Raw genomic sequence first — 13,192 nt, 5'->3', positions numbered from 1 at the left:
GTTTGAATTGTATGGATATGCAAATGTTCTGCGTCTAATGCAAATACAAATTTATAACTTTTAAAAATACAGAACCAAAATGAAGTGCTAGGTGAGTGCATGGACCATGGATGTGTTGATGTATCGTAGTTGAGATCAGATGGATTGTAAGTGATTTGATTTATGAGTTGGTCTTTAATACACTGCGCGTATTCTTTATTCATTGCAAAGCACTGTTTTGCTTTCCTTGTCTACTCTGTGTGTTGGCACCTTTTCGTCTGATGTGTGAATCAAATCAAAATAGATTTTGAAAATCAATTTGATAATATTCAAAAGAGCTCTAAAAAAATTGTTAGCACAGACGCTTGTGACAAAAAGCTTTATGTACTAAGATGTTGCAAGGAACGAAAAAAATGAACATTTTGCAGAACACTTACAGTTTCTCCAAAAAACAAGGAGACACTTACAAGCACTATCTATAACCAGTTCTGAATTGTTGTTTCAAATGACTGAGAAGGACAGAACTAAACCGAAAGAATTCCAAGTGCATCCCAATACAAGCACCTACACTCAGTGTTCCTAGCTATCATTCATAGTATCACCAATATCATCAAGACTATCATACAAACACACACTCACACATATATATAAGTTATATATTATATATATATATATATATATATATATATATTTATTAATTTATTTATTATTGTTAAAATCTTTAACGCTCGTAGCTACCAACATCAGTGTTATAATCTTCAAAGTTATAGCTTCCAACGATCATCAAGTGTTTGTTATTCCGTAGGTTCAAGATTTCCGACAGATGAACACAACTGCTTCAAAGGCAAACTTTGTTGAAAGTTTATTTGAATGCCAACAGTAATAGAAACACTAAACCAATCCAAGTACCACATAAATCACATTTACGACTTCGCATCGAACACTATTAGAAACCTGGCTGGAGACCTGTCTCCGCGGGATCTTATGTGGGCTTCTTTTTACGATCCTTTAAAATCCAAAGATTACAAATATAGCAAAGATAACAATAATTAAGATAACAAATAACGTAGCGCAATTTGATCGGTTATAACAATATCAAATACATGAATATATGTTTAATTTTTAAATAACATATACATGGGTATATATATATTATTTTGAAATATTTGCTTATAATATTGTCTTACTGCTTACACTGTATTAAATTACCTAGAACATTATATTGCATAACATTGTTTACCTTCCAATCAAATAACTTCAGCATTTGTTCACAGCCTACCACCGGCCAGCACTTTCCTCTTATTTGAACAGTTCAACTTCAGACGATGCTTATTTCTGCGTTCGTGTTTTCTGATGATATTCAGCGGTTTCAAATTACAATACAACGTAACACCGCATTCGAATTTGTTTTTGAGGGGAGTTTCCGAGTGATAAGGTCACTTTTTGGGATTGAAGCAATTTGTCGGTGATGGAGTGCTGAATAATTTCAGGGAAAATTTTAAATAACAAATTCAAAAATTCAGACAAAATTAAATATCAGAAATTGTTGAGATTATGCAATTAATTTATTAAATAGCATAAAACCATAGAGGAGATACAAGTTATTGGGATGTCTACCGTTTGGCATGTCACTGGGGTCAAATGAAATGCTTAACATTCAAAATGCAGCCAAACGTTCAAGCAGTTTCAAGGGAATGGATCGATTAGTAGAATAGAAGAATAAGTTTAGTCAAAAAATGGTTAACGTAATAAAAAAAACTTTTCTGGTAAAATTCCACTTTTCACCAGAACAAAAACTGTCATTTCTTTATTATTTTACGTTAACATTTATAGCACAAAGTATTTTACATTACAGAGAAACGAGATGAAAAAATTTTTACCATATCAATCTATTATAACATCTTGCAGAATGATGAAAAACTGCAAGCCATCCATACCTAATATATTTTTGAAGGGCACTTGAAGAGGAAACTCAGCGATGATGAAAGCAAATAGTTAGTGAGTAGGGAGACGAGATGGTGCAGTGCAGTAAGGAGTGCAATACATTTGAAAGGAGTTTGTTTGCTTAGGCATCTGCTTGATTGATTCACTTGGATTAGTGGGTCCCTTCCATGAAATATGAATTTGACACTCCGATGCACAAATTTATTGCCAACAATTTTTGATTTATACGCTTCACGCTCGAGTTTCTTTAGTTGTTCGTTTGATAATTTTTTTGATTTATTATTTCTTACATTCATTGAACTTACCGTTCGTGTTCAGTTCAAAAATTTTCTATATTGCCAAACTTCTCCAAAGCTTACCACTTTGTAAAATTATAAACATTCCAACACAGGTTTTTGAGAATTTTTTTACCCGCGCAAAAAACAGTGGACAAATACTAATTCACGTCACACAAATATTACACACGCACGCACGCACGTGCACACGCAACACACACAAATGTTATACATACCTATATAAATAGTGTATGACAAACGCTAGGCATAGTAGACAACAATGGTGATTGCAAATGATGTTTACGAGGTGATCCATCAAAAGTTTTTGTGACGTCATCAATCAGGCTGACGTCATGAATCACACGCCGCCGCTGCGCTCGCCACCTCAGCGACGACAGCAGCGCTCAAATTGGCGAGAACTTCAATTAAATTTGTATTCATGTTGTTTGTTGGCTCAATCTATTATTACTGTTATTATTATTGTTGTTGTTATTGCTAGAGTTAGTTTTACGATTTTTATGTGTTGATGTTATTGTTATTTTGATTATATGTTACGTTTTAATTATAATTATATTGTAATTATATATATTATAATATATAATTATGTATATCTATAATTATTATATCATACTAATTATTATTTAAATACTTATAATTAACTTATAATATAATTATAATTACATATAATTATATTATAAGTTAATTATAAGTGCAGAGTGTTGCAAAAAAGTGCTGCACACCGAACTTCAGTACTTATGAAAGGGTAAAAGTAACTTAAATAAAGTTACTTTAGTAAAGTTAAACGTTTTTGTACTGACTCTTCCAAAAATGTGCTCGTGAAGTGAAGGGCAAGAGTACAAATCCTGATGACCGATTCACAATGAATTCAAGATGAATAAATAAATAAATGAAAGGTTATGATAGCATAGAGATTAATGATATTAACACCAGTGTCAACATCATGACTTTAAAGAGAATCTGACAGAAAACACATTTTTATCAATATAGATAATATCTATTAATTTGAAATGATTAGACCATTCATTTATTCTATTATTTTAGGCCATTTATAAACTTATTTTTGTGTTTTTTAGGTCCTTTATAAATTTGTGATGATGATAATAATGATTGTAATAATCATTCCATTCTTTTTTACTATCATTAGCACTGTACATTGACTTCCACATCACCAGCAACTTACATGCGTTCATAATATCACCCACTTGACATCTACTTGGCCAGTTTCAGCGGTTTCAACATCACCAAGTTTCCAGAAAAATTTCTCTTTCTCTCTCTCTCTCTCTCTTTCTCTCTCTCTCTTTTTCTCTCTCTTTCTTTTTTTTTCTCTCTCTCTCCCTCTAACACGTTTGTTGCTCATCGCCAGATCAGACCAGACCGGCTTATAGATGAATAATTAATTTAAATAAATTTTAAAAAACACGATCTTTAATTTTTGTACTCTGATAAAAACTTCACACAAGAGGCGATGAACACGCGAATTTTTTCACTTTAAACGAATGATGACTACGAAGTTACAAAGCAAAAATACAACTTAAAATGGTACTTTGTTACAAGCGGAGGTACTTATAATTTTTTTTTCTACTTTGTGACAAGCAAAAAGTGCTTAACTTTGTTACAGTACTTCGCTACAGTATGCACCCGTTAGTAATTTTAGTATTTGTAACTGATACTTATAAGAATTCATATAAAATTTGATAACATGTTAATATTTTGAATGTTATAAGTAGTACTAGAGATATAAGTAGCTGCAGTGGTGAGGCTGATACATCAAGATGTCTATGATACACACATACATAGCAGATAGCACATATGATAAATAACATTTATCAACTACAACAATTTGCCACGCTAAGAAACTCGAAACTAATTTCTTAAATAAAATAAATTTTCAACACCTATATGCTTTGTCGATTTGTTTTTTTTTTAATTTATAAAATAAATTTGAGATAAAAATATGACACAAAACAATAAAGTTATCAAATATGACACAAAACAATAAAGTTATCAAATATGACACAAGAAATGAAATAAATTTTGATGGGAATGAATGGATTACGATTACGATTCATAAAATATTCATGCCATCAATTGGCACAACTTTCATAACCTCATGACATTACATTACGTTGCAGAGAGTAAGGTTGCATAACATTACAGCAATATTGAATAACATTACCTTACATTACATTACGTTACGTTAAACATTACATAAACTCACATCACATCAGATGACGTCACATTAACAAGATGACATCACATCACACAACATCATATCATGACGTCAATTCAATCCACTTCCGATTACAAATAATTAAATTTGATATATTTTTGCTAATTAATTTTAAATTTAATTGGAACTAATTACGTTTAATAAATTTTTCCCATTTGAAATGAATTTTTAGAGGGTTACAGGGTTTTAAAAATTTTTTATAAAAAATTAAATAATTTTTTTTTCTTTTTTTTTTTACTTTTCAATCTATTTCTCCACTCTCTTCGTCGATTTTTAAAAAAAATTTTTCCCAACAACCCGCATTCATTTAACTTGTTACAGATTTACCTGTATGAGCAAAATAATTATTTACTATAATGTTAATAGTTGTGTTATTATCATGTTATCTCATAGTCGTTAGATTTGTGTGTGTGTGTGTGCGCGCGTATGTGTGTCTGTCTGTCTCTCTCTCTCTCTCTCTCTCTCTTTCTCTCTCTCTCTCTCTTTCTCTCTCTCTCTCTCTCTTTCTCTCTGTGTGTGTGTGTGTGTGTGTGTGTGTGTATGTAGCGTTTAACTGTGTGAAAATGAATGTTAACGAGAACAAAATCGTGCTGGTGTAATTATGTAGGACATTCCTTGAGGTGTGCAGTTCGATAGATGCAAATTCAATCTACAATTTTATAATTACGTTTAATTTATAATTCATAATTGTCATTATTAAATTAAATTAATAATTTATAGTCGTTAGAATTATAATTAGCTTAGAATTTGGAATTTTTAATTGTTTTAGTGACACTTCGTGATTGCAAGAGCAGGTTGAGATTAATTAAATTTTTCAAAAGACACCAGTGCCGAATACGTCAACACCACAAATGCATTCCTGGCAACACTGCTGATGGATCCACGAAGGAATGTAAATTGCGAAAACGAAAAACAGCATTAACACTGACGACAACACGAACACAAACATCACCAACAGCCACTAACAACCACAGGCAACCACGAACAACCACCAACAGCCGCTAACAACTGCCAATAACTACCAATTGCCACAAACAACAGCCACCAACAGCCACTAGAAATACACATAATCACAAACAACCACTAACTGCCGCTAACAACTACCAATAGACACCAACAACAGCCACTAACAACCACCAGCAGCCACTAACAACCACCAGCAACTACCAATAGCCACCAATAGCCACCAACAGCCATTGCAAACCACACAACAACCCCATCCATTCCGTCCGATAGCTTAACATCTTTCACTGATAAATACATTCCATCATGAATTCATCAAGCGACATCCGTCAGATGAAACTTTCTCAAATTAAAAAGTAATTTGTGCTCCTTTTGCTTTCAGAAAATGTCAGTTTTATTTTATTTATTTTAAAAACTCATCCCAGAAATTAAAAATTAATCCCGCGTTTTGAGGTTTTGACGTGGAACTAAAATAACAAAAGCATTCCATATTTAAATATCTATATGCAACCATTTGTGTAGACAATATTTTATTTTAGTCTTCTTTTAATGTTTGAAGTTTTGAGACATGTATTATCTTTTAAATTATAACTGAAATTTTGTTCTCTTTCAAATTAGAAATAATTTAGCAGACGGAATAAAATTATATTGTTCCAGAGGTAAATTAAAAATAATATAGAACTCCGAACGAACATTCATGTAAGGAGCGGAACAAAGAAAGGCATACATCGTGAAACTTCGCATTCAACACAATAACACAGTTAGTGTAAGCATGCAGAAGAACTACAAAGAAAAATATAAGAATTTTCTATACAAATTTCTCGGCACTATAAAAGAGGATTGAATGGATAGTCAAGAAAATGTATGTTGACTTATTACGCATTTGGGTACCTGTCCACTACAATAACATTTTAATGAAAGCAGGGTTTATGTTAACAATAACACTTCGTATCTGCAGGTTCCATGTTCACATTCACATTTTGTAGGTAGTGGTTCCATGTTCACAATAGCATGTTGTATTGATGTATACAGGTTCCATGTTCACGTTAACATTTCATGGTTGGTTGTATGATCAACTCTAACAATAATATAATATGGTTCAAATATTTATTTAAGAACAATGTCTTGTAGCAACTAGACCGCATGTTCACTCAGTTATTTCAAAATTGTAAGTCCATGCTCACCTGTCAAATTTAAAGAGTGGATGTTCACAGTAACATTTATGTTCAAAATGACATTTCATGAGCGGGCTTTATTTACCATTCTCAGTTGTAGGCAACTTTCCTATTATACATCAAGCAAAATTTTATTGGGCAGATCAAATTTGTTTGTTAGGGATTTGCATGTGATGAGGGTGTTGCATGTGGCATTTAGAAATTACTTGACAAGAGCATTTGAACATTTTCAAAAAAACTTTTCAAAACAAAATATTTGGCTATGCCTTCGTTTATTCCAAATTTTAAAACTTGTAAAAATAAACTAATTTTTCGAATATTTTATCTCCCAACGTGTTTCCGCTGAGTTTGACTTTTTCATGACAAAAACTTAAACTATTTCTTTACAATATTTTTAAAATAAAATGTAAAGTAATTGTCATATTCAACTGAATCAAAAACCTTAAAACGTTGAAGTGGGAAGCAGGCATGACACACGCAATGGCAGCAGATGCAGTGGAAGCAACCGAGGGAAAACAATCTCACATAAATAAGCCAAACATGCCCACGTATTAAATCAGTCGAAAGATCAAATTCTTCATCCCCGACCTTCTATGCCTAGTAAAAATATATTCTGACCATAAACCTTTTCTGGGGTACATGTGCAGCGAGGTTACTCTTAAAGGGAAATTGATATAATACTTTTCAATGTTTGTCTACGGTCAACATACGAATATAACTAACTTTCAATTTTCTCCAACCATCAAGACATCGCATGCCTCCCACTTGTGCGTGGGCGAAATATTTTCGCTGTTTTTGTTTACATAGTCAATTAAAAATTTAAAACGACATCCGTAGTTGAAACGTGCGCGTCACGTGGTTCTGTGTTGCGACGGTCGCGAGACGGTACTATAGACCATGCACCAGACTACTGAAATGTATGCAGTCACCAACGACAAAATGTAGGCAGACTCAACAGTCGCAGTTGGGAGAAGTTGCTGCTAGATGGTTGCTGGCTGGTTCGTTGGGGGATCTCTTCTGCAAAATAAATAAGCATCATGAATTCAGAGGGAACAATCAAGTTGGCCATACATCATCAGATGTTGATTGATCAGCGAACAACTCTTTGTGCCTCCATCGTACACTCATAGACAAAAAGCTTCATATTCCCCTATATAAGAGCACACATGTAAATGAATGAAAAAATAGGATCTCTAAAAACGAATATGTATTCATCTTATGCATAAACGCATTTATATACACACACGTAGATGCGGACATCCGCATGAACAGAAAGGCTCTCAAATAAAAAAAGGTAAGCACAAATTTAAAATAACCCATGAAAACACCCATGACAAAAGCAAAAGGAACACGCACACACCACACACACACACACACACACACATACCACACACATACCACACACACACACATACCACACACACACACACACACACACACACACACACATAAAACACTCCTGCCAAAAACAATGCAAAGCTATGCCAAATATTTCAACAGATTTAACTATTCCTTTTCCTTAAGAGACAATTTTCAAAATCTGTTCATACTATTATAATTATAACTGCAGAAAATGAAACCCTACTTAAATGCAATTGAGTAGTGTGTGTGTGTGTGTGTGTGGGTGGGTGTGTGGGTGGGTGTGTGGGTGGGTGTGTGTGTGTGGTCTGTTCTTATTTAATGAAGTTATGATGTATTGGAAACTTAATCCTCGTGTGTTAAAGTTGCTCTCGTGTTTGCAATAGCTTGAAATGATGGCCATCACACCATAGTCGCCTTCATCATTCTGCCTGTTTGTTTCAACATGATTATGAAATTTCGCAAAATAACGCTCGAATGAGGAGTGCATCCACAATATTATTTTCAAACATTTAAAAGAAGGTAAATCTTCATAATAAATTTATGACGATTTGCTCAGAGTCGATAGATCAAGCTAAATTAATAAACAAGTTTGGACGTAATTGCTTTTTGACGTGCACTTACGATGATAAATGAATGAATATAGAAAGAGGCTCGCATTGTGGGTAGTCTCATCATAAATAGTGAAATATAATTTTTTTAAAAAACATAAGATGCACAAACATTTGTAGATACAAACAAATAAATAAGAACAAACAGACGAATGAACGAACAAACAAACAGACAAACGAACAAACAAACAGACGAACAAACATTGTAACGTACATTCATCAATTCATATCTCTCCTAGTCATCGAATCTCTTCTGTGCATTCATCCAACAGTAAGCACAACAACAACAACAACAAAAACAGCAATGACAACAACAGAACGCGCATCCATACAAATACAACCCATAAGAAAACGCATGTCATATGCAAAAACACATGCTTCAAGTATTCACACACGCACACACGCACACACGCACACACACACACGCACAGATACCACACACGCACACACACACACACACACACACACACAAATACTCAAAGACTAATTCATTACATCTTCCAAAAACTCAACCAGTCATTTTTCTTTCTTATTGCAAAAAACAACAATTAATACGAAATAAATTTTCCCATAAATTAGTCCCTAATAAAACGAACAATACATTTAATGACAATGTGTCCTCAATAAATAGATATACTTGGACAGTTTAAAGTTTAAAGCATTTCTTCGGGCTTGAATTTGAAGATTGTTTAATGTTTGATGGATTTAGGAAAGCTGAACAGCGGTCTTCTGTTATTCGAGGGTTGATGATGGTCATGGTGGTCATTCTTAAATGCCATGCCAGCACAACACAAACAAATAACTGGACAGTATTTATCATCGGGAGTGTGGGATCGTAATGGTAGTGATGATGTGTTAGTTGTTGTTGTTGTTGTTGTTGTTAATGATAATGATGACGATTGCAACTATGATGATGTTGACGATTGCAACTATGATGATGTTGATGATGATGATGATGATGATGATGATGACGATGTAGTTGTTGCTGTTTTTGTTGATGATGATGATGACGATGATGATGACTGTCAAATAATGAGTGCGATTGATACTGAATCGAAATGTGTGAAGAAGAAGATGGTGTTGATGATGATGATGATATCTACTGGTGATGATGATGACGACAACGACGATGATGATGATGAAATGGTGTATAATTTTGATGATGAAAATGATGATGATGATTTAGGTGAAAATATTTATGACAACAATGCTGATGACACTAATGCCACAAACAAATGTAACACTGACATTATTAGCTTGGTGGAACAGGAACATCTATGAAAAACCATATCAACATGAGACTTAGATGAGTATAGTTCTAAATAAAAAAACTTCAAGGAGGTTCCCAAAACCATTTCCTGTTTGAATTTTGCTTCTAATTTGATGTAATTTGTTTCTGTAAAAGTTATTTAAAAAATTTTATTTTAAAAAGTCCAGGCACATTTTTGAGTATGCTGCTAACTGTCGATGAACATGATGTTGCTGCAATATGATGTTGCTGCAACATGATGTTGCTGCAACATGATGTTGCTGCAACATGATGTTGCTGCAACATGATGTTGCTGCAACGCGATGTTGGTTGCTGCAACATGAAGTTGATGCGACATGATGTTGCTGCAACATAAATTTAATACAACAGGATGTTGCTGCAACATAAATTTAATACAACAGGATGTTGCAGCAACATCATGTTGTTGTTAACCACAAATGTTTTTTTCAAAAGGGCAAAATATTTTTGTGAATATTTATAAATATTATTACAAAAAATTTTGAACCTATTCTCATATTGGGATTTGAAAAAAATTCAAAATTTTTAAATATCGATCTTCTATTTAACATCGATTGTGAATGGTCATTCTATATTGAATTGAACTCAGTAAAAATTCTTAATTACAGCCAAAATTTGTGTGTGTGTGGTGTGTGTGTAGTGTGTGTGTTGTCGATGACAAATCTAGAAAATGTTGCAAATTCTGTGTGTAAAAAATGTCAACCTAACATCTCGAGAATCCAACCCCCACCTTTACTCTTGAATTTTGAAACTCACCCCTCACCTCGCCAAATTCTGGATCTGTCACTGGGTGTTAGTGTGAGTGTTGTGTGTATGTGTGAGTGTGTGTTTGTGTGTGAGTGTGTTTGTTTGTTTGTGTGTGTGTGTTTGTGTGTAGATGTGTGTGTGTGGGTGTGTAGTGCGGTTTCTGTGAAAAATTTTTTCAATAATAAATTCGAAATGATTCGATTCAGAATGGGCTTTGGGTTGAAATGAAAGAAAAATTGTTGATGATGACGACGACGATGATGATTAAAATAATGGTGATAGTGATGGTGATGATGATGGTGATGATGATGATGATGATGGTGGTGGTGATGTTAATTAGGATGATGGGGGATAAGGGTGATGATGGTGGAAACGATAATGAAGATGGAGATGATGGTTATAGTGATGATGATGATTGTGATGATGATGATTGTGATGATGATGATGAAATGGTGATGATGATGATGAAATGGTGGTGATGATGATGATGGCGATGGTAATGGAGATATTATCGTAGCTATTGTCGATGATGATAAATTGATGTCAATTTTAATCATCAAATAGCTGCTCTCAAATTGTTCCAGCTGAAAGATTCAAATTGAAATGAAAATTTATTATTGTTGTTTTTGTTGTTTGTGTTGTTGTTGCTGTTTTTGTTGTTGTTGTTTTTGTTGCTATTTTTCTGAACTCACAACAGCCGAACCACTTAAAAGAAATTGCCATTTAAAAATTCTTTATTAATTAAATAAGAAGACATATAAAAGTTAATAAAACATCAAAAAACAAACAAAAACTTTTGTTTTCAAGACAGATTTTTAACATAAAAAACAAGACAGAGGCAATGGATGGTGCATTGTTCTCCTCAAACGAACAGCTCAGTTGACGAAAATGGATGACAAAATACAAACTCCACTGAACAAATCATTGAAATTCGTGCCGAACGAAATATCCTAAATTCACCATAACCTCTAACAAATCGAGTGATGTCTGTATGTAGGAATGTGTGGTGTTTGTATGTATATAGGATTGTGTGGTGTGATGTTTGCATGTTGGAATGTGTGGTGTGATGTTTGTATAATGGTTAACCAACTATATAAAAATCCACACAATGACTACTCACACTCTGTTGAAATAAAACAAAAGTCGTTATTTAGTTGGAGAATGTGTGTAAATAATTTTTTGTTTGTTTGTTCGTTGTCTCTTAACAATTATATTAATCTTTCGTTTGAAGACTTGAACTGCCAGACAAAAGAGAAAATAGATTTTTGTATTGCACCAAGGCGTTGTTAAATTATCTCCTAGCGAGGAAGGAAATGTCCTAACTGGGCAATAAAAAAGATTGTCCTGCTCTGTTGATTATCATCAACTTCTTACAACGTTGTTTTATACCTTTCACAGAGCTTATTGCCCGATAAAGTGTAATCCGATGATTAATTAGTCTGCTACGCTATCCACTTGCCACTCTCAACATTTCCAAGTTACTGTTGTCATTTTTTGTACGAAGACATCAATTAATAAGCACAATAGCAAAACGCCACTTGCTTCAAACAAAGACCTAAAACAGTAAAGCTTGAAAATACTCAGAAGCCTAAAAATAGACAAACACTTGAAAATAGAACCAGACCAAACAACAACAATTACAAATTGAAATGAATAAACAAATAAACGTTTTAATCCAATGTTCGAGCAGACTCACAGGAAGCTGGCATAAAATAACAAGAAATGCGGTAACAAAAATGTTTTCTTGGCATGAAATTAAGTTAAAATAAAATTTCAATTAATAAGCAGAAACTATTTCCTTTTTAATGAAAAATAAACTAATTGCTAACAAGCTTCATAAAGACTTTTACAAATTGCTAGCTGCAATCGTCACAGCATGCAAAAAACCAAATGAAAAATACTATAAATGTCTTCGTACAAAAAATGACAACAGTAACTTGGAAATGTTGAGAGTAAACTCAAGAAGTTGGAAAACAGAAATTTTTAACAATATTAACAATATAAAAATTTATTTAAAACCAAATAAAATAAACAGTAAAAAATCTCTGAACGAGAAATAATAAAGAAGAAAATGTACCGTTGAACAAAGCAGACACCACATGTTCGTCGTATATCTCAATGAAGGAGTATATATTCAATTCACAGGGCGAGCAGCGAGCTCCTGTTTTGTTCCATGCTTACAACATGTTGTAGAAGCAAACGTTTTACAGCCTACCAAATGAGCTAATCCATGTGTTGTTGTGTACATTTTTGTGTTTGTGTGTGTGTGTGTGTGTGTGTGTGTGTGTGTGTGTGTGTGTGTGTGTGTGTGTGTGTGTGTGTGTGTGTGTGTGTGTGTGTGTGTGTGTGTATCATTTGGAGTGCACAAAATAATCTCCTAAGTCTCAACTACACACAACTTTACTCGAAAGTTAAACAGGTACGACAATAAAGCAAGTGAGATTTTAAATTCGGAATTGGCTTTACGTTTGAGTTATTAAAAATATAATTACAGGAACGAATTAAAGTAAAAATGTCTTCAAACTTTCTTGAATATCATACCTGACACGTGAAGACATTGTTCTATACAGTGATATAAATGCCTTGACGGATGGCTTCAT

The 13,192-nt window shown here is 33.4% G+C and overlaps 1 protein-coding gene across 1 annotated transcript; it reads right to left on the bottom strand.

Annotated features, from left to right (window-relative positions):
* Positions 1-9,246: 9,246 nt before the first annotated feature.
* On the bottom strand, positions 9,247-13,192 carry HELRODRAFT_178701 (hypothetical protein; the record flags this gene model as incomplete). Its single annotated transcript, XM_009026785.1, has 5 exons — positions 9,247-9,286; positions 9,806-9,953; positions 10,020-10,139; positions 10,554-10,631; positions 13,117-13,192. 5 exons carry the CDS (start codon positions 13,190-13,192, stop codon positions 9,247-9,249), a joined length of 462 nt encoding a protein of 153 aa, XP_009025033.1.

Source organism: Helobdella robusta (genome assembly GCF_000326865.2).
Source record: "Helobdella robusta unplaced genomic scaffold HELROscaffold_49, whole genome shotgun sequence".
Taxonomy (NCBI): domain Eukaryota; kingdom Metazoa; phylum Annelida; class Clitellata; order Rhynchobdellida; family Glossiphoniidae; genus Helobdella; species Helobdella robusta.
Note: the sequence above shows the minus strand (reverse complement) of the source record. Positions and strands in the feature narration are given on the sequence as shown.